General features: G+C 41.0%; 1 protein-coding gene across 1 annotated transcript in view; it reads left to right on the plus strand.

The window, feature by feature from the left end:
* The first annotated feature begins 9,443 nt into the window (after positions 1-9,443).
* The window catches only part of LOC140199632 (sorcin-like), a 29,858-nt gene continuing 11,664 nt past the window's right edge, over positions 9,444-27,637 (plus strand). Inside the window, exons 1-5 of the mRNA XM_072262031.1 lie at positions 9,444-9,620; positions 15,966-16,124; positions 20,662-20,731; positions 23,838-23,881; positions 24,900-25,047. Coding sequence (XP_072118132.1) covers positions 9,597-9,620; positions 15,966-16,124; positions 20,662-20,731; positions 23,838-23,881; positions 24,900-25,047 — 445 coding nt within the window. The 5' untranslated portion in view covers positions 9,444-9,596. The remainder of the gene's footprint in view (positions 9,621-15,965; positions 16,125-20,661; positions 20,732-23,837; positions 23,882-24,899; positions 25,048-27,637) is intronic.

A 27,637-nucleotide genomic window follows, 5' to 3' on the forward strand; every position in this document is an offset into this window, starting at 1 on the left:
AACCTCCTCCACCCGCCTGGGTCATCGACTACCCAGCTGACACCGTCTGGCGAATACTGGACATGCGCCACCGAGGCAGGAGTCGATTGGGAGCGATACGGCCTTGAGAGCACACCTGGATCCGTGGTCCTTCATCTTGGACCTTTCCCTCATCCGAGATTTCCATCACGACAATCCGAACAAGCCTGGTGGTTCGCTTGGGGGTGGGGGGGGGGGTGCGGGGAAGTATTGTCACGGTCCCGACCGTTAATTCCCCATTTTCTCATAATTCCCTTTGATTGTGTCACGGTCCCCGACCATTAACTCCCCATTTCTCCTAATCCCCTTTGATGGTGGCACACCTGATTCTCATCAAGACCTGCAGCGTTAAAAACTCTGGCTTTGCATCCACTTTTTGCCAGATGGTTGTATTCGCCAGTGTGGTAACTAAGGTTCCTAAGTTTTACTTCAGTACCGAGGTTTAGACCATAAGACAAGACAAAGGAGCAGAAGTCGGCCATTTGGCCCATTGGGTCTGCTCCGCCATTTTATCATGAGCTGATCCATTCTCCCATTTAGTCCCACTCCCCCGCCTTCTCACCATAACCTTTGATGCCCTGGCTACTCAGATACCTATCAATCTCTGCCTTAACTACACCCAATGACTTGGCCTCCACTGCGGCCCGTGGCAACAAATTCCATAGATTCACCACCCTCTGACTAAAAAAATTTCTTCGCATTTCTGTTCTGAATGGGCATCCTTCAATCCTTATGTCATGCCCTCTCGTACTAGACTCCCCCATCATGGGAAACAACTTTGCCACATCCACTCTGTCCATGCCTTTCAACATTTGAAGTGTTTCTATGAGGTCTCCCCTCATTCTTCTAAACTCCAAGGAATACAGTCCAAGAGCGGACAAACGTTCCTCTTATGTTAACCTTCTCATTCCCAGAACCATTCTAGTGAATCTTCTCTGTACCCTCTCCAACGTCAGCACATCCTTTCTTAAATGAGGAGACCAAAACTGCCCACAGTACTCCAAGTGAGGTCTCACCAGCGCCTTATAGAGCCTCAACATCACATCCCTGCTCCTATACTCTATTCCTCTAGAAATGAATGCCAACATTGCATTTGCCTTCTTCACTACCGACTCAACCTGGAGGTTAACCTTAAGGGTATCCTGTATGAGGACTCCCAAGTCCCGTAGCATCTCAGAACTTTGAATTCTTTCCCCACTTAAATAATAGTCTGCCTGTTTATTTCTTCTGCCAAAGTGCATAACCATACACTTTCCAACATTGTATTTCATTTGCCGCCACTTTGCCCATTCTTCCAATTTATCCAAGTCTCTCTGCAGACTGTTTCCTCAGCACTACCAGCCCCTCCACCTATCTTCATATTGTCAGCAAACTTAGCCACAAAGCCATCTATTCCACAATCCAAATCGTTGATGTACAATGTAAAAAGAAGCAGCCCCAACACGGACCCCTGTGGAACACCACTGGTAACGGGCAGCCAACCAGAATAGGATCCCTTTATTCCCATTCTTTGTTTCCTGCCAATCAGCCAACACTCTATCCACGTATGTAACTTTCCCATAATTCCATGGGCTCTTATCTTGTTAAGCAGCCTCATGTGTGGCACCTTGTCAAAGGCCTTCCGAAAATCCAAATATACAACATCCACTGCATCTCCCTTGTCTAGCCTACTGGTAATTTCCTCAAAAAATTGTAATAGGCTTGTCAGGCAGGATTTTCCTTTAAGGAATCCATGCTGAGTTCTGCCTATCTTGTCATATGCCTCCAGGTATTCTGTAACCTCATCCTTGACAATTGACTCCAACAACTTCCCAACCACCGATGTTAAGCTAACAGGTCTATAATTTCGTTTTTGCTTCCTTGCCCCCTTCTTAAGTAGCGGAGTGACATTTGCAATCTTCCAGTCCTCCGGAACCATGCCAGAATCTATCGACTTTTGAAAGATCATCGCTAATGCCTCCGCAATCTCCACAGCTACTTCCTTCAGAACACGAGGGTGCATTCCATCTGGTCCAGGAGATTTATCTACCTTTAGACTATTCAGCTTCCTGAGTACTTTCTCTGTCGTAATTGTGACTGCGCACACTTCTCTTCCCTGCCACCCTTGAGTGTCCGGTATACTGCTGATGTCTTCCTCAGTGAAGACTGATGCAAAATACTCGTTCAGTTCCTCTGCCATCTCCTTATCTCCCATTACAATTTCTCCAACATCATTTTCTATAGGTCCTATATCTACTCTCACCTGCCTTTTACTCTTTATATACTTGAAAAAGCTTTTAGTATCCTCTTCGATATTATTTGCTTGCTTCCTTTCATAGTTAATCTTTTCCTTCTTAATGACCTTCTTAGTTTCCTTTTGTAAGGTTTTAAAAACTTCATAATCCTCTAAATTTCCCACTAATTTTTGCTTCCTTGTATACGCTCTCCTTTGCTTTGGCTTTGACTTCTCTTGTCAACCATGGTTGCATCCTTTTTCCATTCGAAAATTTCTTCATTTTTGGAATATACCTGTCTTGCACCTTCCCCAATTCTTGCATAAACTCCAGCCACTGCTGCTCTTCTGTCTTTCCTGCCAGTGCCCCTTTCCAGTCGACTTTGGCCAGTTCCCCTCTCATGCCACTGTAATTTCCTTTACTCCACTGAAATACTGACACATCAGATTTTGGCTTCTCTTTTTCAAATTTCACAGTGAATTCAATCATGTTATGATCACTGTCTCCTAAGGGTTCCTTCACCTCAATCTCTCCAATCACCTCCGGTTCATTACACAATACCCAATCCAGTACAGCCGATCCCCTACTGGGCTCAACAACAAGCTGTTCTAAAAAGCCATCTCACAGACATTCTATAAATTCTCTCTCTTGAGATCCAGTGCCAACCTGATTTTCCCAAGCCACTCGCATGTTAAAATCCCCCACAATTATCATAACACTGCCCTTCTGACAAGCCTTTTCTATTTTCTGTTGTAATTTGTAGTCCATAACACTGCAGCTGTTTGGAGGCCTATCAATAACTGCCTATTTACCTGTGAAACTCTGTCTCTCCGTGTCAAGATAAGTAGTCTAAGTTTATTTCAGTACTGAGGTTTTCCTGTGTAACTCTCTCCGTGTTGAGAAAAGTATTGTCGTCCGCCTGCCTTTCTACACTCCGTGTCAAGATAAGTTTTGCTTGCCGCCTGTCTCCTGTTTGCTGTCCAGCTCCAGCCTCACCCACGCCCTCGTCTGCATCCTAACTCTATCTCTGTGCCAGTGTCCGGCATTTGGGTTCACCCCGCTCCCCTGTAACACAGTGATCACAATATGATTGTGTTGAACTTGAAATTTGATAGGGAGAAATTAAAGTCTAACATCGCAGTATTTTAGCGGAGTAAAGGAAGTTACAGTGGTATCAGAGAGGAGCTGGCCAAGGTAAATTGGAAGGAGATACTGGCATGGATGACAACAGAGCAGCAATGGTGTCAATTTCTGGGAAGAATGAGGAACATGCACGATAGGTGTATTCCAAAAAACAAAGCAATATTGAAATGGCAAAATAGTGGCTGACAAGCAAAGTCAAAGCTAATGTAAAAGAGATGGCATACAATAAAACAAAAATTAGCAGGAAGTTAGAGGATTGGGAAGCTTTTAAAAAAATAATGGAAGCAACTAGAAGAATCATTAGAAGGGAAAAGGTGAAATATAAAAGCAAGCTAGCAAACAATATCAAGGTGGATAGAAAAAGCTTTTCCAAGTATATAAAAATAAGAGTCGATATGGGACTGCGAGAAAATGAAGCCAGTGAAATAATAATGGGGGACAAGGAAATGACAGATGAACTAAATGAGTGTTTTGCATCAGTCTTCAGTGTGGAAGACAACAGCAGTGTGCCAGGTGTAGAATGGTGTGAGGGAAGAGAAGTGAGTGCGGTTACAAGGGAGACGGTGCTCAAAAAACTGAAAGGCCTAAAGGTTCATAAGTCACCTGGACCAGATGAACTGTACCCTTGGGTTTTGAATGTGGTATGGGTAGAGATTGTGGAGGCATTAGTAATGATCTTTCAAGAATCAATGGACTTTGGCATGGTTCTGGAGGACTGGAAAATTGAAAATGTCACTTCATTCTTTAAGAAAGGAGGGAGCCAGCAGAAAGGAAATTATTGACCAGTTAGTCTGACCTCAGTGGTTGGGAAGATGTTGGAGTCAATTGTTAAGGATGAGGTTATGGAGTACTTGGTGACACAGGACAAGTTAGAACAAAATCAGCGTGGTTTCCTAAAGGGAAAGTCTTGCCTGTCAAACTTGTTGGAATTCCTTGAGGAGATTATAAGTAGAATAGGTAAAGGGGATGCAGTGGAAATTGTATATTTTGATTTTCAGTAGGCTTTTGACAAGGTGTCATAAATGAGGCTGCCCATGGTATTACAGGAAAATTACTAGCACTGTCAGAGCATTGGCTGATTGGTAGGAGGCAGTCAATGGGAATAAAAGGGTCCTTTTCTGGTTGACTGCCAGTGACTAGTAGTGTTCTGTAGGGGCTGGTGTTGGGACCGCTTCTTTTTATGTTGTATTTCAATGATTTAGATGACAGAATAGTTGCCAAGTTTGCAGATGATACAAAGATTGGTGGAGGGGCAGATAGTGTTGAGGAAACAGAAAGGCTGCAGGACTTAGACAAGTTAGGAGAATGGGCAAGAAAGTAGCAAAGGAAATACAATGTTGGAAAATGCATGATCATGCATTTTGGTAGTAGAAATAAATGTACAGACTATTTTTTTTAAATGGGAAGAAAATCCAAAGATCTGAGATGCAAAGAGACTTGGGAGTCCTTGTGCAGAACACCCTAAAGGCTAACTTGCAGGTTGAGTTGGTGGTGAGGAAGGCAAAAGTAATGTTAGCATTCATTTCATGAGGTCTGGAATATTAGAGTAGAGATGTGATGCTGAGGCTTTATAAGGCACTGGTGAGGCCTCACCTTGAGTACTGTGAACAGCTTTTGGGCTCCTCATCTAAGAAAAGATGTGCTGGCATTGGAGATGGTTCAGAGGAGCTTCACAAGGATGATTCTGGGAATGAAAGGTTTATCATATGAAGAATATTTGGCTCTGGACCTGTATTTGCTGGAATTTAGAAGGATGAGGGAGGATCTCATTGAAACCTTTTGAATGTTGAAAGGCCTAGACAGAGTACATGTGGAAAGGATGTTTCCCATGGTGGGCAAATCTAGGACAAGAGGCCACAGTCTCAGGGGCATCCATTTAAAACAGATGTGGAGAAATTTCTTTAGCCAGAGGGTGGTGAATTTGTGGAATTTATTACCACAGGCACCTGTGGAAGCCAGGTCGTTGAGTGTATTTAAGGCAGAGTTTGATAGGTTTTTGATTGGCCATGGCACCAAAAGTTATGGGGAGAATTAGATTAGAATCAGGTTTATTATCACCAGCCTGTGACATGAAATTTGTTAGCTTAGCAGCAGCAGTTCAATGCAATACATAATTTAGCAGAGAAATAATAATAATAAATAAAATAAAAAAATAAATGAACAAGTAAATCAATCATGTACAAACGTATATTGAATAGATTTTTTAAAACGTGCAAAAACAGAAATACTGTATATTTAAAAAAAAAAGTGAGGTAGTGTCCAAAGATTCAATGTCCATTTAGGAATTGGATGGTGGAGGGGAAGAAGCCGTTCCTGAATCGCTGTGTGTGCCTTCAGGCTTCTGTACCTCCTATCTGATGATAACAGTGAGAAAAGGGCATGCCCTGGGTGCTGGATGTTCTTAATAATGGATGCTGCCTTTTTGAGACATCGCTCCCTGAAGATGTCCTGGGTACTTTGTAGATAGTACCCAAGATGGAGCTGACTAGATTTAGAACCTTCTGCAGCTTCTTTCAGTCCCATGCAATAGCCCCTCTATACCAGACAGTGATGCAGCCTGTCAGAATGCTCTCCATGATACAACTCTATAAGTTTTAGAGTGTATTTGTTGACATGCCAAATCTCTTCAAACTCCTAACAAAGTACAGCGGCTGTGTTGTCTTCTTTATAACTACATCGATATGTTGGGACCAGGTTAGATCCTCAGAGATCTTGACACCCAGGAACTTGAAATTGCTCACCCTCTCCACTTCTGATCCCTCTGTAAGGAATGGTATATGTTCCTTCATCTTACCATTCCTGAAGTCCACAATCAGCTCTTCTGTCTTACTGACATTAAGTGCCAGGTTGTTGCTGCAGCACCACTCCATTAGTTGGCATATCTCACTCCTTGTATACCCTCCCAAAGATTCTACCAACAATGATTATATCATCTTCAAATTTATAGATGGTATTTGAGCAATGCCTAGCCACACAGTCATGTGTATATAGAGAGCAGAGCAGTGAGATAGGCACACACCCCTGAGGTGCGCCGGTGTTGATTGTCATCGAGGAGGATATGTTATCACCAATCCGCACAGCTTGTGGTCTTCTGGTTAAGAAGCTGAGGATCCAATTGCAGAGGGAGGTACAGAGGCCCAGGTTCTGCAACTTCTCAATCAGGACTGTGGGAATGATGGTGTTAAATGCTGAGCTATAGTTGATGAACAGCATCCTGATGTAGGTGTTTGTGTTGTCCAGGTGGTCTAAAGCCTTGTGGAGAGCCATTGAGATTGTGTCTGTCATTGACCTGTTGTGGCGATAGGCAAATTGCAATAGATCCAGGTCCTTGCCGAGGCAGGAGTTCAGTCTAGTCATGACCAACCTCTCAAAGCATTTCATCACTGTCGATGTGAGTGCTACTGGTTTATAGTTATTAAGCCAGCCCACATTATTCTTCTTAGGCACTGGTATAACTGTTGCCTTTTTGAAGCAAGTGGGAACTTCCGCCTGTAGCAGTGAAAGATTGAAAATGTCCTTGAATACTCCCGCGAGTTGGTTGGCACAGGTTTTCAGAGCCTTACCAGGTATTCCATCGGGACCTATCCCCTTGCAAGGGTTAACTCTCTTTAAAGACAGCCTAACATCGGCCTATGAGACGGAGATCACAGGTGCAGCAGGGATCTTCACAGCTGTAGTTGTGTTCTCCCTTTCAAAGCACGCACAGAAGACATTGAGTCCATCTGGTAGTGAAGCATCGCTGCCATCCATACTATTAGGTTTCGCTTTGTAGGAAGTAATGTCTTGCAGACCCTGCCAGAGTTTCCGTGCATCCGATGTCGCCTTCAACTTCGTTCAAAATTGTCTCTTTGCCCTTGAGATAGACCTTTGTAAATCATACCTGGTTTTCTGGTACAGGCCTGGGTCGCCAGACTTGAATGCATGAATCTAGCCTTCAGCAGACAACATACCTCCTTGTTCATCCACAGCTTTTGGTTTGGGAATGTACATTAAGACTTTGTGGGCACACACTCATCCACACAGGTTTTAATGAAGTCAGTAACAACTGCAGCATACTCATCCAGGTTCGAAGATGAATCCCTGAATACAGTCCAGTCCACTGATTCAAAGCAGTCCTGAAGGCACTCCTGTGTTTCCATTGTCCAGACCTTCTTGGTTCTCACTGCTGGTGCTGCAGTCTTCAGGTCTCTGCCTATACTCAGGGAGTGGAAGTACAGCCAGGTGATCAGACTTCCCGAAGTGAGGGCATGGAATAGCACGGTTGGCATTCTTGATGGTGGTGTAGCAATGGTCCAGAGTGTTGTTTCCTCTGGTACTGCAAGTGATCTATTGATGGTAGTTGCTTAGTGATTTTTTTTCAGACTGGCCTGGTTTAAAATCTCCCAAAACGATGGTGAAGGCGTTAGGGTGCGCTGTTTCGTGCCATGTTGATCACTTTGCTCAGATCATCAAATCCTGCTTGACATTAGCCTGAGATGGAATTTAAACTGCTACCAAAATGATCTCAGAGATCTCCTGTAGTAGGTAAAAAGGACGGCACTTTAGAAGGCCAGGGAGTAGGGCTGAGGAGGGGAGAAAAAGGATCAGCCAGGATTGAATGATGAAGCAGACTCAATGGGCCAAATGGCCTAATTCTGCTCCCATATCTTATGATCTTAAGAAAATCTGGCTGAGTGGTACCACAACAACAACTACTCGCTCAGTGTCAGCAAAACCAAGGAGCTAATTATTGACCAGGAGGAGGAAGTCAGAGGTCTGTGAGCCAGTCCTCATTTGAGGATCAGAGATGGAGAAGGTCAGCAACTTTGAATTCTTTGGTGTTATCATTTCAGAGGCCCTGTCCTGGGCCCAGCACATAAGGGCAATTACGAAGAAAGCATGGCAGTGCCTCTACCTCCTTAGCAGTTTTTGAAGATTTGGCATGACAAACTTCTATAGATGTGTGGTGGAGAGTATATTGACTGGCTGCCTCACAGCCTGGTGTAGAAACACAATTGTCCTTGAACAGAAAATCCAACAAGAAAGTAGTGGATGTGGCTTATCCATCAGGGGTAAAACCCTTCCCACTATTGAGCACATCTACACACAGCGTTGTCACAGGAAAGCAGCATCCATCATCAGGAATCCCCCACCACCCAGGTCTCTTCTCGCTGCTGCCATCAGGAAGAGGGTACAGGAGCCTTAGGACTCACACCACCAGGTTTAGGAACAGTTATTACCTCTCAACCATCAAGCTCTTGAACTGTAGGGGATAACTTCACTTGCTCCATCATTGAAATGTTCACACAACCTATGGCCTCACTTTCAAGGACACTTCATCTCATGTTCTCAGTATTTATTATTTTTTTATTATTTCTTTTTGTATGTGCACAGTTTGTTGTCTTTTGCACACTGGTTTAACGTCCAAGTTACTGCGGTTCTATTGATTCAGTTATTATTCCTTACGGATTTATTGAATATACCCACAAGAACTTCTGTACTCAGAGAGTGGTAGCCATGTGGAATGAGCTTCCAGCAGAAGTGGTTGAGGCAGGTTCGATGTTGTTGTTTGAAGTTAAATTGGATAGATATATGGACAGGAAAGGAATGGAGGGTTATGGGCCGAGTGCAGGTCGGTGGGACGAGCTGAGAGTAAGAGTTCGGCACGGACTAGAAGGGCCGAGATGGCCTGTTTCCGTGCTGTAATTGTTGTATGGTTAAGAAAACGAATCTCAGGGTGACACATATATACTTTCAAAATTAATTTACTCTGAATTCTGAAGTCAAAAGGTGATCCAGATTAACGCTACTAAGTAACTTCAGAAGTTCTAGAACATTGTGTGGGTGGAGGCTGGAGACAGATACACAAGCCGGACCCACTAACACTTCCACAACTCGCTGACGAGACTCCATGTAGAAGCGCGGCAGCGACGTTGACCCAAGTCCCTAATGCTCAGGCAGCTTTGTCACGGTCACCGATCCATCATGCTTTTCAAACTTATTGGTTGCCGCAGCGCTCAATCATTGCCCGTCATTCAATTGAAATCGAGGTTGAGAATCCACCCAACGAATGCGGCGGGGAGGCGGGAGCTGAGGCTGCGGAGTGCTGGGCGACAGGAAGTGAGGCAGAGAGACGGGACGTTGCTCGCTGCTCGGTGTTTAAATACAGCGTTTTCCCAGAGGTTGTGAACTGTAAATACCTTCAGTCCCCGGCTTTAGTGATACGCGGCGAGCTCGGAGACCATGTCTTACCCAGGATATGGCGGGGTAAGTCGGTGGGAGTTACCGTTGTTCGCGGCCGGCTTCATCACGGCGGCGTAAACCAGGCATGAGGTGTCGCTGGGCCGGGCCGGAGCCGGAGCAGACCAGACCAGTCCCGACCCTTCACCCTGCGCTGCCGGTCATGGCCGCGATCGGCCCTTGTACACCCCCTCCCGCGGTCATGGCACTCGGCGGGTTTCCTGCGGATCAGTAGCCGGGGTCCCTCTGCTCCCTGACGAGAAACACTCATTGTTCACCCTCTGGAGCAGAGCTCACTCCCGCCGTTGTAGTTTTTTTTTGGTCGGGAAGGTGGTCCCAAGGCAGGAATGCCTTCAGTGAGGCCTTGGCATTTTGCTTGCAGTTTCGCTTGGAGAGAAGTGAGGCCAAGCAGTCGAAGACTTGAGACCTAACTCCCTGTGATCTTTTTTTTAAAAAAATTAAAATACCTACCAGTGAGTTAACGTGCAGAGAAGAACTGATGAGCAATATGTGAGATCAGATTTTGCAGCACTTCCGTAAATTGCTGCGGTCAAATGGGGAAATGCACTCCATTTTAACTGAATTTTAAACCGGTAACGCCAAGTAAAATGGAGTGTGTTTTCCTATCCTGTCGAGACCCTGATTTCATTGTTTGTTCAATCATCTTCTTTGTGCCTTTTCATGAACCCACTGATCTCATTTGCATTTTGTATTGCAGATTTAAGAATTATTTTGAAGTTTATATTTCAGTCAAATTAATAGTGGGGAGGGAGCTTAGAGAGTGCTGTTGTTTAATATACTGGAGAACTAATAGTGAATTCTGTATTTGGGTTACAGATTTGCGATTCAAAAGTTCAAAGTGCATATGCCACTATACCACACTGAGACTCATTTTCTTGCAGGCATTCACAGTAGATACAATAGAATTAATGAAAAACTGCACAGGGCAAAGACCAACAGCTAATGTGCAAAAGACAACAAGCTGTACAAATACCAAAACAATGAACACTAAATATAGAGAACAGGAGTGTGAGTCCATAGATTGAGGAATCTGTCCGGTATTGGGGTATGTGAAGTTATTCCCCTGTGGTTCAAGATCCTTATGGCTGAGGGGTAATAATTGTTTCTGAACCTGGTGATATTTCTGTCGTGTATAGCTTTTTTAAAAAAAACATGAAACAAATAAAGTACTGATCCAAACAACTTAAAAATACAAGGAGCTTAAAATAAAATTTGCAATGGATAACATAATCAACTTTTTACGTTTTATAATTGTGGAAAAGCCAAAACATTAGATGCAGAGTATATTACCAATGCTTAATGTAGAACAAGAGAATATCATCTTGTGTTCTGTCAAGACTGATACAGAATCAGAAATGAAACAATGCACAATCAATATAAGAAAACTAATTAAGGTGAAGTATAAACTATGGTACTGAAAAGTGAGAAATTCTTAGGTTTCCATCCTAAACTTGATAGAAAGTCCTTTTATTTGGGAATCATTGGAAAAATGTGTTTATCAGTTTGCTATTTAAGACTGGTTGCTATTTGAGATTGATTCCTTAAGGTTGTCACAACCTGGGAAGTGGTTTTGGGGGGGGGGCGGCGGAGGAGGCAGGGAGGTTAAACTCCCACAATCTTCTAAATGCTCCCAATGGTGTGCATCTCATATAGACTCTGACAACCAAGTCCACTCCTGGCCTTCACCTGTGGCTTAGCTACCAAGCCTAGTGGGACCATTTCTACTGACAGGAGAAGGGGCAAAAGCAGGTTATTGGCACCTTAAAAAAACCAGTCACTTTGGGCAGATGGGGCTTGTCAGCTGTGGTTGGCAGCTCATCTAAGAGAAGGAAAACTCTGATCTCAAACCTCCAATGTCATGTGCTATACCCACTCATGGGGAAGGCTTCGGAAGTAAATAGAGGGAAAAGTCCGGAGCTGGAGTCCCTAAGATTGTCTTGCGTTGAGTCTAATGCCAATTGATAACTTGTGTGACGCTGTTGGTGCCGAACTGTACTGGTCTGCTGTTGCTGTGCATTCATTAGCTGCGTGGAGAGGGTGAGTCTGCTACATGCAACAACTTGCTCTTCATGGCATACTTTCCTGGCTTGTGTATCCAGACAGTTAGGACAAAACATTCATGGTCAACTCTTCCTAGTGGAGTGCCTCATTTAAGCTTGTGATAAACCAGAGATTTTACAGATAGCAATTATTTGAGGAATTGAGTCTTTGTGTGACAGTTTGGAAAACCTTCAGTTGATGGATAGATCCAGCATAAACAATGAATCATTGCTGACAAACCTGACCAAAGCCGTAGTTGTCATTTGCATTGAAATCCAGAAAGCATTTGATAACTTTATGTCACTCAAGATATAAACTTCAATGCCTTCTGCCTGCCCATTGTGCCATGGAAAGTGCAATAGAGGATTTCCATCTCCCTGTGAAGTTTTGTTATCGGAGGCAAGATTCTTTCCCCGTTAAGATCTCCTGCATCCCCTTGGTTTATGTAGTTTCCTGGAAAGTGCACTTGGGGAGGGGAGTTTCTACTAACTTTCAGGTGGAGTAAGCTCAGATAGACTACTTGGAGCTGTAATATGTTAATTGGGAATTCTGGTATCTTCACTCTTCCTTCTCAGTCCTGAAGAAGGGTCTCTGTCCGAAATCTTGACTATGTTCATTTCCATAGATGCTGCCTGACCTGCTGAGTTCCTCCCAGACTTTTGTGTGTGTTGCTTTTGATGTCCTGAGGCTCTTGTTACTGGTTGTAATAATAATTAAAGAGGCATTCAGAGACTATGGTACATTGTGTTTTCCTTTTGGTTTCTGTTGAAATTGACAAACTGTGCTAAGGTGCCTGTAAATGATTCTAATCAGTAACTGACAATGAGTATGAAAATCAACATTCAAGTTTATTTGTCACGTGTACATTGGAAAGTACAGTGAAATGCACCATTTGTGTTAACAGCCAACACACCTGAGGGTGTGCTGGGGACAGCCTTCAAGTGTCAGCACACATTTCGGCACTGGTAGCATGATGTATTGATATGGGTTTATTTGTTGCCGTATATTCCTAACATTGACCAAGGCACACAGACTCACTGTGTGGCCGTTTGACCTAATTAGTTTGATGAAGTTTGAAGATATATTTGTCCAAAGGCAGCTTTCCTTTGTGAGAAGTCTGGCGCATCGCTAATTTCATCCAACACTTCCTTTCCAAAGACGCAAAAGTACTCCTTGCTCACCACATTAGTTTTAAAAGCAAAGTGTTAAATGGCTGGCTACCTGAAAGTAAGTTTCCCTTCCCAAAATGAAGTCAACAGCACAGATCTCCATTGGCAGCTGTTTTCAAGGCTCTAGGTAGGCAATATTGCTTTTCTACTGACCATAAATCCACATGTGTTACTGCTGATTTACCATTACATTAATTTAACATTCTCAATATTTATTTTCCTCAATTATGTCCTTGAGTTTAAAATTGCACAATTCTTCCACCAGAAGAGGTAATATGTGTTTTATGACTCTAATTTTTGAAGTATTAAAGAATCATAGAAAAGTACACCATAGAAACAGGCTCTTCGGCCCATCTAGTCTGTGTCAAGCCATATAAACTGCCTGGTCCTATCTATCTGCACTGGAACCATAGCTCTTCATACCCCTGCCATCCATATACCTATCCAAACTTCTCTTAAATGCTGAAATCTTGCTTGATGGCACCACTTGCACTGGCAGCTTGTTACACTCTCTTTAATTATTGGAGTGATTTCTGAAAAAAAAAGTTTTGAAAATGTGGAACTCAGCAGACAGAACTCTGGATAGCTCAGATACATAGAAGGTAATGAACTGTAAAAGAACAATGGGTTTTTATAAAAAAAATTATCGGAATTAACAAATGTTTTTAACCACCTTTTGCCATAATATGGGGAATGTGGAGCCGATTGAGGGTACAGGTAAGATTATAATCATTTTTTTAATGGTAGATTTGTTAAATGAGTACTTTGTATCCGTTTTCACAGTGGAGAAAGTGGACAAAATGCCAGCGGTCAAGGGAACCTAAAAATAAGTGATGGGGAGGAGCTCAGTGGATTTAATATAAGTAAGAAAAGTGTTAATGGAGAAAATATTGAGACTTAAGCTATACAAATCTCCAGGAGCTGATGGTTTCTACACCAGGCTTTAAAATAGGTAAGGAACTTGTAGATACATTAGTCATAATTTTATAAAGCTCTCTAGATTCAGACATTATACCATACTGGATTGGGAAAAGTTCAAATGTCACTCCATTATTTAAAAAAAAAATGTGCAGGCAAAAAAAAGACAGATAACCACTCACCTAACAACACACATAAAAGTTGCTGGTGAACGCAGCAGGCCAAGCAGCATCTCTAGGAAGAAGTACAGTCGACGTTTCAGGCCGAGACCCTTCGTCAGGACTAACTGAAAGAAGAGCTAGTAAGAGATTTGAGAGGGGGAGGGGGAGATCCGAAATGATAGGAGAAGACAGGAGGGGGAGGGATGGAGCCAAGAGCTGGACAGTTGATTGGCAAAAGGGGATATGAGAGGATCATGGGACAGAAGGCCTAGGGAGAAAGAAAAGGGGGAGGGGGGAAAGCCCAGAGGATGGGCAAGGGGTATAGTGAGGGGGACAGAGGGAGAAAAATGAGAGAGAGAAAAAGAATGTGTGTATATAAATAAATAATGGATGGGGTACGAGGGAGAGGTGGGGCATTAGCTGAAGTTAGAGAAGTCAACGTTCATGCCATCAGGTTGGAGGCTACCCAGATGGAATACAAGGTGTTGTTCCTCCAACCTGAGTGTGGCTTCATCTTTACAGTGGAGGAGGCCGTGGATAGACATATCAGAATGGGATGTGGAATTAAAATGTGTGGCCACCGGGAGGTCCTGCTTTCTCTGGCGGACAGAGCGTAGGTGTTCAGCGAAACGATCTCCCAGTCTGCGTCGGGTCTTGCCAATATATAGAACCACTCACCTATTGTTTTAGCATCTGCTGTAGGGAATCCATCATTGGTTTAAATAGGTATTGATTAATCAGAATTGAAGAGCAAGTCATGCCTGACTAAACTAATTGGTTTATTTTTATTGAGGCAGTCCCTAGAACAGTGGAGAGGGAATGTATTTTCAAATTAGTTTACATTCACTTTTTAACAGCATTAGGATTGTTATAATCAATTATTAGCAAAGATGGAAGAGCATTTATAACATTGTGATAAGGTTTTGTATGGTAAGAGTCAAAAATAAAAGGTGGATAAGCATTTTTCTGTGACAATGTGATATAGTCCTCAAGGACTTGTACTGGTATTTAGATGGACAGTATATTACTAACTTTGATTTTAATGTTATCTGTTGCATTCCATGTTTTATAACTTCCAGAATGAAATATTTCCATATTTTCCTTGTTTATCTCCTGCTTTTTACAATGCCCCACCTCTCAAGCTGCTTCTAAACTGCTGCTACCACCCTAATTTATGCTTTTGCTGATCCATCTTTGCAATTCACCTACTTGTCTCTTAATAGAAATATTCTCAATCCTTGCATTCAACTTTTTCACAGTCTTGCACCTAACTATCTCCATATTGTTTCCCAGTACTATAAGCCTAGGAAAGCCAATCAGTACACTTGTATATCACTCACTCTGATGGCTATAATTACATCAGCTGTAAACCCAGGATCTTGCGTCCTTGTTTTACTTTATTTCCTCTGACCATTTCTGTCATCAGGGCTTTATTTCCCCTAACTCAGTCTCTTATTATCCTAGCTGTAACTTTGTTTATGGCATATGTTGAATATATATTTATAACACCCTAAGACATAGGAGCAGAATTAGCCGTTCAGCCCATCGAGCGTGCTCCACTGTTTCATCATGGCTGATTCATTTCCTTCTGTGATACTCAATTTTTTATACTTGTGAATAATAATTTGAACCAACAATTGCTCACTTCTTTAAAATATTCTAATTTTGGTCAAGTATGATGTGCATTTTATATTTTTATGCTTGGCGATTCCTGAATAATTTATAATTCTCCAGAGTATGTTGTCTCTTTCCGTAAAATACTTGTTTGCATAAAATTGATAGCTTTTATTTCCGGTGAGGGATGATATCAGAAGTGGGTTAATGCTGCTTTATTGCTATGTATACTAGCTATATTAAGAAAGGTGCAAGTAGCTTAATAAACTGTTTATGTATGGGACTATTTAAAATGTCTATGAGAATCGTTCTCATAAGCATGCAATCTTAACTGTTTTTGTAAGAAGTAGGTCTCAAAGTTATTTTACATGTTGAACAATAGAAATTTAAGTTTTAAAAATTCTTAAATTTTTGTCTATTTTAAAACTGAATGTGTTCTGTCTTGTCAGCATGGAGGTTTTAGTGGACATATGGCAGGAATGGCAGGGCCAGGTGGTCCGATGCATGCTGCTCCACCAGGTGCATATCAAACTTACTCTGCGTACTCTGGTTATCCTGCGGCTTCAGTCGATCCAATGTGGAGTTATTTCACTGCAATTGCTGGACAGGTAAGTACTTTGAGCTATTGCTTCCAGTTACTAAGAAGGCATGTTATGAACTTGCCTGAACTTAGTGATGTGTTCTTGAATATTTGCTTAGTTATGGTTTGATTCAATGACTTCTCTTGTTAGTACTATTAATTGAACATTTCAGTATTAATTTAATTGCAAGTATGCTTGTTTCTTACACCTTGAAATTTGAATTTAGCACTTCAGAATAAGATCTTTTGAGTGATTTATTATTGCCAATTCAATGCTATTTTATAGAACATTCTTGGGTTGGAAACACCAAGGAAGATTAGGTAGTGGGATTCATATTGGTGTGAAAAGATTTGCCTTCAGTTCAGTTTTGACAGTAAAATAATAAACTTGGCTTTGACTTGAGTTTTGTCTTTACTCTGCATCAAGCTTGTGTTTTTCTCAAGTAGTCTTATGTTGAAATTTGATTACAGATTTAGCAAAGTATTCCATTCCCCAGTGTTCACTTTGCTTTGGTTAAACTCTTGCGTTTGCATGGTTAGCAATATTTTTGAAAGTGGTGCTGAAGTGTCTGCTAAAGAAGTCCACTGCTGATTTACTAAATAGGAAATTAATTTTTAAAAACTCGTCAAATAAGCATCTTCTGTTTTCAGAATCTAAATTTGTTTCACTTCTTAATAAACTTTATATTCTCACTAATATGAACTTCATGTGCCTATTTTTAAAATAAGATCTACAATGATGGTCAAAATATTCAAAGGACATTTATTATCAAAGTATGTATACAGCCCTGAGATTAGTCTTCCCACAGATAGCCATGAAACAAAGAAAACCGTGGAACCTGTTCAAAGTAAAACTTCAAACCCCAATGCGCAAAAAAAAACATACATACCTCATACTTAAATGCCTTTTTGACCATCTATCCTAATACCCTCTCTTTGTGCCTCTATCTAATTTTGTATGAGTATTTCGACTTTGGGATGTTCTAGTCTTGTTAAAGTTATTATCTGAATGCCGTCATTCCTGATAGGTTTACATAATATGCTGGTACTTAATATAGTTTCTTAGAATTTTAGATAAACATCTACAGGTATTGCTTAATGTATTTTGAATACTTTAGCAATAATTAGTCTTTGCAATTCACAAGATAGAACAATAAGGAAGGAAATTTGGCTCATCAATTCAGAAAGAATCTGCAATTTTTTCCTCAACATTTTCAGCATAGCAGCTTCTTAAACTGTCAAGCACCTGACATTTCGATGACAAGTTCTGCCATCTTCATTAGGGATGTCTAGTCTGGTGTGTATACCCACGTCATCCAGCCCTCCTGATTGGTTAGTCCTCAACCAATCAGGTTTCCACTGCCCCACCTTGTTTACAATCGTATTCCAGTTCTTACTTAGAGTGAGACCTTTGTCTTTGTTAAAAATTTTTATTCTTTGGTCTTATCTCAATGGCTTTCTTCCCCAGGCAGTCCGAAAAGCATTTGACACGGCACAGTAGTTTGTACCGTCAAAGTCAATCCTGTGGCCATTGCATATGCAAAGTTCTGCTACCTCCAATTTAATGTACCTCGGCATCATTCCTGATGAAGATGGCAGAGTTTGTCATTGAAATGTCTGTTATAGTTGACACTGGAAGTCCAAGAAGAGTTTATTTATCAGTGCAAACAGGAGGAATTCTGCAGATGCAGGAAATTCAAGCAGCACACATCAAAGTTGCTGGTGAACGAAGGGTCTCGGCCCGAAACGTCGACTGTACCTCTTCCTAGAGATGCTGCCTGGCCTGCTACGTTTACCAGCAACTTTGATATGTGTTGCTTTATTTATCAGCATTTGTTTTTGTTTTTCCCACCTATTAGTTACTCTCATGATATCAATTTTTTCATTGCACTTGTGTAAGTGACAATAAACGCTACCTTAAATTTAAAGTTTGAATTTTGTCAGTTTGGGCACAATTCACTTTCACTCTGCTCTCATTTAAAAATGAAATAAGAATCTAAATGGAAATGGGGGAGGGGCGAAGAAATGTAAGCCACATTCGTAAGTGGAAGTGAGCAGGAAGAATTCACACTGATCGTCACATTCCTGATGTGAGTTTTTCTGCAGCGTGTGGAGATACTTGTGGTCTGCCCCAGCACATCCTGAGATGGTGTTGGTTGTTAATGTAAATTGCATATTTCACTGTTTTTGATGTACACAAATCTGAAATCTGAATCTCCCTGTAGGAAACTATTACGGTTGTGGGGATAAAACCCAATCATAAAGGCCCTTCCCTGCTAGAAAAATAAAATTGTAAAATTCAGATCGTACTGACTACGTGCAAGTCATTACAGTGGATTCTCGTTAATTGGTCCATTGATTCTTCAGGGCGGCCACTTATTTTGGACAAGTCTTAAAGAACAAAAACTAATCGTGAAAATAGCTGGGATTCCCTTTGTTTATTTGGGACACTATGCTGCTTAATTGGGACAAGAGACTGTTGCCAAGCAGTTTCTAACTAGCATCAGTCACGTAAACTTAAGTGGCCATTAGGAACTACAGCATGCTTAGCATGAACGTAGCGTCATTTGTGTGTGTTTGTGTAAAATTTGGAGGATGCAGAATTGAAACCATTGTATGAAGGTAGTCCATTATCTGCACGAGGTGTCTGCACCAAGTTTGTTCACTTACAATCAAAAGAACACCATAAGACAAGGGAGCAGAATTAGGCCATTTGGCCCGTTGAGTCTACTCCACCATTCAATCATGGCTGAACCTCCCCCCCCCCCCCCCCAACTCCAGTCCTCAGCCTTCTTCCCGTAACCCTTGCTCTGTCCAATCAAGAACTTATCAGTCTCTGCCTTAAATATACCCAACCACCTGGCCTCCACAGCTGCCTGTGGTAACAAATTCCACAAATTCACCACCCTCTGGCTACAAGAAATTTCTCTGCATCTCTGTTTTAAATGGGCGCCCCTCTATCCTGAGGCTGTGCCCTCTTGTCCTAGACTCCCCCATCTTGGGAAACATCCTTTCCCCATCTACTCTGTCCAGACCTTTCAACATTCAAAAGGTTTCAATGAGATACCCCCTCATCCTTCTAAATTCTGGCGAGTACAGACTCTGGGCTATCAAACTCTTTCATTCCTAGAATCATCTTATGAACTGCTCTGGGCGCTCTCCAATGCCAGCACAGCTTTTCTAAGATGAGCCCAAATCTGTTCACAGTACTCAAGGTGAGGCCTTGCCGGTGCCCTGTAAAGCCTCAGCATTACATCCCTGTTCTTGTATTTAAGACCTCTTGAAGTGAATGCTAATGTTACATTTGCCTTCCTCACCACTGCCTCCCTGCAAGTTAACCTTTCAGGTGTTCTGCACAAGGACTCCCGAGTCCCTTTGCATCTCAAATTTTTGGATTTTCTCCCTGTTCAGAAAATACTGTGCACATTTATTTCTACTACCAAAGTGCATGACCATGCATTTTCCAACATTGTATTTCATTTCCCACTTTCATACCCATTCTCCTAATCAGTCTTAAGTCCTTCTGCATCCTACCTCTTTCCTCAGCACTACCTGCCCCTCCACCAATTTTTGTATCATTTGCAAATTTGCCAGCAAAACCATATATTCCATCACCTAAATCATTGATATACAGCATAAAAAGTGGTCCGAACACAGACCCCTGTGGAACATCACTACTCACCAGCAGTCAAGCAGAAAAGGATCCTTTTATTCCCACCTGCTGCCTCCTACTAATTAGTCAATGCTTTAACCATGCTAGTAACTTTCCTGTGATACCATGGGCTCTTAACTTGGTAAGCAACTGACACAGTAGCATGCTGGTTGTCCACCATATCCGGCAATGACATTGAAATCCGTACAAGAGGGTTTTCAAAGTAGAAAAGCCGTTGCACTGGGACGGTTCCACTCTCTCAATTTTAGAAATCTGGTCCAGTGTCCAATGACTTATAGAACAATACAGCTCAGGAACTAGGTGTCATCACAGTGGTTACAGTGAATAGCCATGACTTCCGTACCCTATCACACCTTTGTTCTCACTGAAGCATTGCAGAACCACCTTGGCTGTTGAATCTCACTGCTGATCTCATCTGCCCAGTCTGCTGGAGCTAGCTTCACATGCTAGAACATGCTGGGCCTATTTTTTTTAAAAGTAAAAATATTTTGTTTGGGAGGAACTTAAATTTTAACTAAAACAAAACGAAGAGACTTGCTAATTTGCTTTTCTTGAATGTGTGGTACTTGAAATTCCGTCAACAATTGCAAGGAGAATTGTAGCTTGATGGGAATTTCTAATATGTTAATAAAACTGGACTACGCTTTGTTTACCTGAAGCAAAATGGTTGCTGTGTGCATCATTGAATTTTTCATTTGTTTTCATTAGTTTTGTAAGTTTTAGTTTTAACGGTTAAGGTATTTGCATGTAAAGATATTAGTGTAAGTAGAAAAGTTACAAGGTTTTTGTTCTAGAGTATTTGTATAAAATGTAAAATTCTTGGCTGATAGTGTTTCCAATATTGTATGATAAAAACATAGAAGAAATCTTAAACTATAAATTTATTTTGTAGGATGGCGAAGTGGATGCTGAGGAATTGCAGCGATGTTTAACTCAATCTGGGCTACATGGCACCTATAAACGTAAGTAATTCTTCAACATTTGCAGATCGCTGTATTAAATGTTTCGAAGTAAGTAAATTTATCAAAGTACATTGTGTGTCACCTTGTACAACCCTGAGATTCATTTTCCTGTGGGCATACTCAGCAAATCTATAATTAGTAACTATAGCAGGGTCAATGAAAGACCAACCAGAGTGCAGAAGATGACAAACTGTGCAGATGCAAATATAAATAACTAGCAAGAATGTGAGATAATAATACAACATCCTTAAAAGTGAGATTATATATGAATGGATGGGCAAGGGAGTGCAGTTATCCCCTTTTGCTCAAGAGCTTGGTGGTTGAGGGGTAGTAACTGTTCTTGAGCCTTTTGGTGAGAGTCCTAAGACTCTTGTACCTTCTATCTAATGCAAACAGTGAGAAAAGTGCATGGCCTGGGTGGTGTGGATCTCTAATGATGGATGCTGGTTTCCTACGACAGCGTTTCATGTAGATGTGCTCAGTGATTGGGAGGGCTTTACCTGTGATGTATTGGGCTGAATCCACCACCTTTTGTAGGATTTTCCATTAAAATGCATTGGTCTTTCCACCAACAAATAAGAGAAAATCTGCAAATGCTGGAAATCAACACAATGCTGGTAGGAACTCAGCAGGCCGGGCAGCATCTATGGAAAAGAGTAAACAGTCGATGTTTTGGGCCAAGACCCTTCATCAGGACTGCAAAAAAAGAGAAGTCAGAGTAAGTACGTGGTGGTAGGTGATAGGTGAAACCGGAAGAGGGGGAGGGGTGAAGTAAAGATTTGGAAGGTTGATTAGTGAAAGAGATAAAGGGCCAGAGAAGGAGGAAATCAGATAGTAGAAGAATTTCCCCATTCTGATTTGTCATTCCATGGCCTCCTGTACTGCTGTGATGAGGCCAGGCTCAGGCTGGAGGAGTAACACCTTATATTCCTTCTGGGTAGCCTCCAACCTGATGGCATGAACATCGATTTCTCGAACTTCTGGTAATTGCTACCTGAACCCCCACTGCTCACCATTCCCATTTCCTTCTCCCACCAGCCCATCACCTCCCTCTTCCCTTTCTTTCATGGTCTTCTACCCTGTCCTACTCTTTTTCCATAGATGTTTCCTGACCTGTTGAGTTCTTCCAGCATTTTGTGTGTGTTCGTATTTCCACCCCAGGCTGTGATGCAGCTAGTCATTACAGTCTCCACTACACATCTATAGAAGTTTGTCAAAGTTTTAGATGTCATGCTGAATCTCCGCAGACTCCTAAGGGAGTAGAAGCACTATCGTGCTTTCTCCACAATTGCACTTACATGATGGGTTCAGGACAGATGCTTTGAAATAGTAACACCTGGGAATTTAAAGTTACTCACCCTCTCTACCTCTGACCCTCCAATGAATACAGGCTCATGGACCTCTGGTTTCCCTCTACAATCAGTTTCTTGGTCTTGTTGACATTGAGAGGTGGTTGTTATGATACCACTCAGTCAATCTCCCTCCTATATGCTGACTCATCACCATCATTGCAGTTGTCAGTTACTGAAAAGTAGCATCACATGTTAGCAAAGTTTTTTTTATTTAAAGGTGGTAAGCTAAGTTAAAGGGGAGTCACATGAGAGAACAGTAGGTGAAAATAGCCAATTGTGAAATTGAATAGAAGAGCCTTAACAGTTTGGTAACTTTAACAATGAAAAGTGTGGAAGATTTGCTGCTCATCAGTTTTGGCTGATTGTTATTTTCTGTGAATCTTCTGGGAATTTTAAGCTACGTCCACACCACGCCCAATAATTTTGAAAACGAAGCCTTTTCTCTTCGTTTTGACCTTCCGTCCACACTAAAACGGCGTTTTCAGTCCCCGAAAACGGAGATTTTCAGAAACGGTCTCCAGAGTGAATAAATCTGAAAACGCCTAATATCCGTTGCAGTGTGTACGGGGTAACCGGAGCTTTTTGAAACCGCTGTCATGACATGCCAGAACAGATGGCGACAGCGTGGCATTTCATTGTCGTCTTCTTCCTACTTTATTGTCACCAAAGAATTGATACTAGAGCGTACAATCATCACAGCGATATTTGATTCTGTGCTTCGCAGAACCTAACAATTTCAGAACAGACGGCAACGAGACTGAAGCCAGAAGAGTTAGAAATGTACTCACCAAATACTGTGACCCATAGCTTACTGAATAAATAAGTATACTCACTTTGCCCTGTTTTCTGTCCTTGCTTGTATGAAGGTGGTTTACCTATTTATGCAAGTACTTCTCTGACAATAGATGTGTAACAGCCTAATGTGACATTGTATGGAAATACAAGATAACACTAAGGCAGACGTTTTATACATTTAACAAGGTGCTTTATTAGTGCAACAGTGTTAGTCAGTTTTCAATATTCGTCGTCAGCCAGGTCATACTGTCCGGGAACTCCCTGTTGGTTGCCTCCATACGCTCCAGTATTTGTTGTGTGTTTTTTTTAGTTTTAAGTCCTCCTGCACGAGAGCCAGGAGCAATTCCTTTTAAGTTTTTCTACTCTGTAATTGGACAAACGCGCACTAAGTATACCGTTTCCTCTTTGCTTGTTTTCTGTGTGTTCTGTGCCCAAATATCCATCTAATGTGGACAGAGATATTTTGAAAAATGCTTAGTGTGGATGCCTATCATTTTTACTCGAAACCGGCATTTTCAAAATTATCCGGCGGAAGTGTGGACGTAGCCTTAATCTAAAATCTTGCACTCCTGCTTTGAATTTCTAAATAGTGACCTGATTAAGATAACATTTTAATGTAGATTTAAGGAAATATTTCGTTGTCAGAGATGAATGTCTGAAGATGTAGAAGAACCAAAAATAATGAACTTTTGATGGGCAGTCCTATAGTTGTGAAAGGTCTGTTAATAGCAAGTTACTTTTTGATTCAATGTGGACTGAGGAAGACTTGGTTTGTAGAAGAGTGTATAATATTTTACAATTATTTTCAAATGGCTTAGAATTGGGAAAAAATTAATATTTCAACTAGCTTGCATGTTTGAATTTTTCAATAAACTTGACAAATGCCAGATGTATGTTATTTTTTAATGACCATTCTTCGTTTTGTATCTAGCATGCCTAATTATTATATTGCTTTTCAGCTTTTAGTTTGGAGACGTGCAGAATCATGATATCCATGTTGGATGTATCCTTCACCTTTATATGTATATTGATATAATACGAAAGTGGTCATGATCACATAATCTGTATATCCGGTTTTCAGGTTTTTGGTAATTAAAATTAGTTAACATGTATGTAAAAACCACAGTGCTGTAAGTCTAAAGTGAAATTGAAAATGCCAAAATTATTTCTGGTCACACAACATGATTAGAAGGTAGCAGGGTTAATGGCCTAGATTTAGTGATAGTAATGTGCTAGCAACCATCGATTAAAATAATGTCATCCATTTAAAGTGTGGAAGTGGCAGTATGGATTTAGCTCAACTACCTTTGGAACTACCTTTGATCTCTGTAAAACCTACCTTGCCCACCCTGGCTTTCAGGACTACTTGTCTCTGGACCAAAAGGTAGATCAAAAGTTGAATTCTGGAGGCAAGGCTAGAGTGATTACCTTGCTATCAAGTTAGCATTTGATTAAATGTGGCATCGAGGCAGCCCGGTAAAACTGAAATCAATATAACATTCTGCCAGGCAGTGACAAAGGAGAGACATTCAGTGGTATTACCAGTGCCGAGGACTCCACCACTAATATTGAATGTTGCCATTGACTAAAAACTCAACTGAGTCAGTTCGAATGCTGCAGATTCTAGTTTTTTTTTATACTGGTATTCTAAGTCTTTGTAACTGCTTGGTTAATAATCTGGCTTTTTTTGGGGGGGAGGGAGTAATTTCATGTACTTGCAATGTTATTTCCTCAAATTTTTGAAGTTGTTATCAAAATAGTGATTATTAAAAGTGGAACAGTTTTAGTTCTTGAAATATTTTTTCTTTTGCCATACCTTTACCGATTGAGGTAACCCTTGCCTTTTGGTGTCTCGTATATTAAACACTTAGTGAAAATTCATACTGTTTTGCTTCCTAATTGGAATAAAGTTACTGAAATATTGGGAGCCATTGATACAGTGAAATATGTTGAGGACTACATTTATTTTCTGCACTATTTTTTATCAACAACGAGCACAATTCTTGACTCGAGCTTTTCAGAGAGATATGACTGGGAAGATGGGCTTTAATGAATTTAAGGAACTGTGGGCAGCACTCAGCGGTTGGAAACAGAACTTCATGATGTATGATCAGGACAGAAGTGGGACTGTGGAACCACTTGAACTTGGCCAGGCTATTACATCAATGGGTAAGTACAAAATCTCAGCATCTATACTTTTCGTCAAATTATAGAATGACTAATTACCAGACAGAATTAGTGGACAATTTAATACATTCTGCTTATGTTTTGCAATATATTTTTATGGCAGTTGTGTTCAGTGGTCACAAATGTTATTCTTGTTATCCTAAAACGTTTGCATGACTGATTATTGGTGTGCCTGAGCAAATTGTTTGTGTGCTTGTAAATATTTTTGGAGAATATTTTGTAATTTAGAACTTCATTCTTCTGTAGAAAAGTAAAAACAAACATGATTAGGTACTTTTTAGAAGTGGGGCATGGACGGAGGATTTCAAAAGAAGTTAATTTTAACTTAAATTTTGCTTAATAACTTGAAAGCTGTTACACCACCTGTTTTTGAGGCTATTGCCAAAGCAATGGAGTGATATATAGGACATTATAAAACTTGATTGATCTTCATTAGTGCTAATTATTGTTACTTAAAAATAAGTGGTCTTTTTTCTTTATAACTTGTTATGATATTTAAATGTATGGAACTTGGATATCTAGAAACTATTATTCTTTTTAACACTTTATTCTGGACACTAGGGATGGGGAGAAGTTATGAGAAGATTGTTTTTCCAAAATACACTATCTATGAAATGTTTCAAATGTTTTGTGAACTTTTAAATGGCATAAAGCAAAGAAGCAATTACCATTAATTTTTGTGGGAAACATTTTTGAGCATTCTCAGACCCAAAAAATAACCTACCAAATCGTACCATATAACACAAAACCTAAAATAACATTAACATATACTAAAAGCAGGAATGATATGATAAATACACAACCTATATAAAGTAGAAGTAATGTATGTACAGTATAGTTGGGAAGATTAAGCCGAAACCAATTTGTGGGAGAAAAATCGTCACGTACGCGCATGCGCACACAGGTGCCCGCGCAAGGCTTCATGATCATGGTAGTCTTTCCTGGGGTAAACACAAGTGTCCCGGGATTTAACTGCTACTTTTGTTCCTTATTTGGGGGTGAGAAAGTTGGCAACCCTAACTGTAAAAGACATGTTGAGGTGAGTTTAACCCTACTTGAACACCCCCACCCCCTGGGTTGGCCGGTCCGCAAGAATATGGTCAATATCAAACTGGTCCGCAGTGCAAAAAAGGTTGGGGACCCCTGTTAAAAGATAACTGCCAAGGACTGCAGGCCACGTATTGCCTATTAACTCCTCCAGAATTAGAATCAGCGCATGCCATGAAATTTGTTGACTTTGTGGTAGCAGTACAATGCAATACGTGATAAATATAGAAAAAACTAAATTACAGTAATAATGCATGTTAAATAGTTAAGTTAAAATAGTGCAAAAAAAAACAAATTTAAAAAAATATTGAAGTGGTGTTTATGGGTTCAATGTCCATTTTTGAAACCAGATGGCAGAGGAGAGGAAGCTGTTCTTGAATCATTTGAGTGTATGTCTTCAGGCTCCTGTACCTCCTCCCTGACAGTAACAATGAGAAGAGGGCATGTCCTGGGTGATGGGGTCCTTGATGATGGATGCCACCTTTCTAGGGCACTGCTCCTTGAAGCTCCAGAAATGTAGCTTGCAGACCTTTAATGTTCCTTTTCCATTAAGTCATTCTGGGCCATTTGCTATCTCTTCTGGATAAAGGTAACAAGATCAAACTAAAATGAATAGCGAGAAAGTTATGTAGAAGCAGTAGGGAACTAGAGTTAGAGATACGAGGAGAGATGCTGAACAGTAACTAGTAGGAAAGAGACCATGTTCTCTGACTATACGTGTAAAGCCATGGGAGATTGACTTGTAATATTAAAACTCTGACTTCTGGCAGAATTTCACCAAAAAACCTGCATTGGTGGTCAAGATTGTTACTGGCTGAGTAGAATAACCAAGAGAATGAGCCTGAAGTCATTCAGGAGAGTGCATAGTTGAGCATAAGGTAATTAAGTTAGTTTATGCTTTCCTTGAGCAATCTTTTTCGTATTTACTCAAAAACTGAAATCAGCAAAACTGGTTTGTTTTCCAAGCTACCTAATGTAAATTTGGAGTGTTGGGAAGTATCAACACAGAAAAAAATTGTTTTAATTTCTCTGAAGATTACAGTTACACGCGAAAGCAAGGGTTCCCAACCTGGGGTCCATGGACCCCTTGGCTTAACGGCATTGGTCTGTGGCATAAAAAGATTAGAAGCTCATGCTCTAAAGTAGTGGTCACCAACCGATCGATCTTTGAGACTTTCCCAGTAGATCCCGAAAAATATGAAAAATAAATGCACAAGTACTGTTGTAATGTGAGCATTATAAAAATAAGTAATACTAATTAGGATAATGGTAATATAGCAATACTTCTGCTACTGAAAGCTGTCTGTAAAGAGAGATTGCTTCCCGGTTGTTGGGTTTTAGTTCCGTTCTTTCTGCCCAGTGCGCGTGTGTGTAGCTCCCCTGCCCTGCACCGCAGTAGAAGAGACCGGAAGTAAAACCCCGCAACCCGGAAATACTATCATAATTAGTATTACTTATTTTTATAATGCTCACATTACAACACCTTTAATTCTATGTTTCATTATTTAATTTTGTTTCGACATGA

Source organism: Mobula birostris, chromosome 6 (assembly GCF_030028105.1).
Source record: "Mobula birostris isolate sMobBir1 chromosome 6, sMobBir1.hap1, whole genome shotgun sequence".
Lineage (NCBI taxonomy): Eukaryota > Metazoa > Chordata > Chondrichthyes > Myliobatiformes > Myliobatidae > Mobula > Mobula birostris.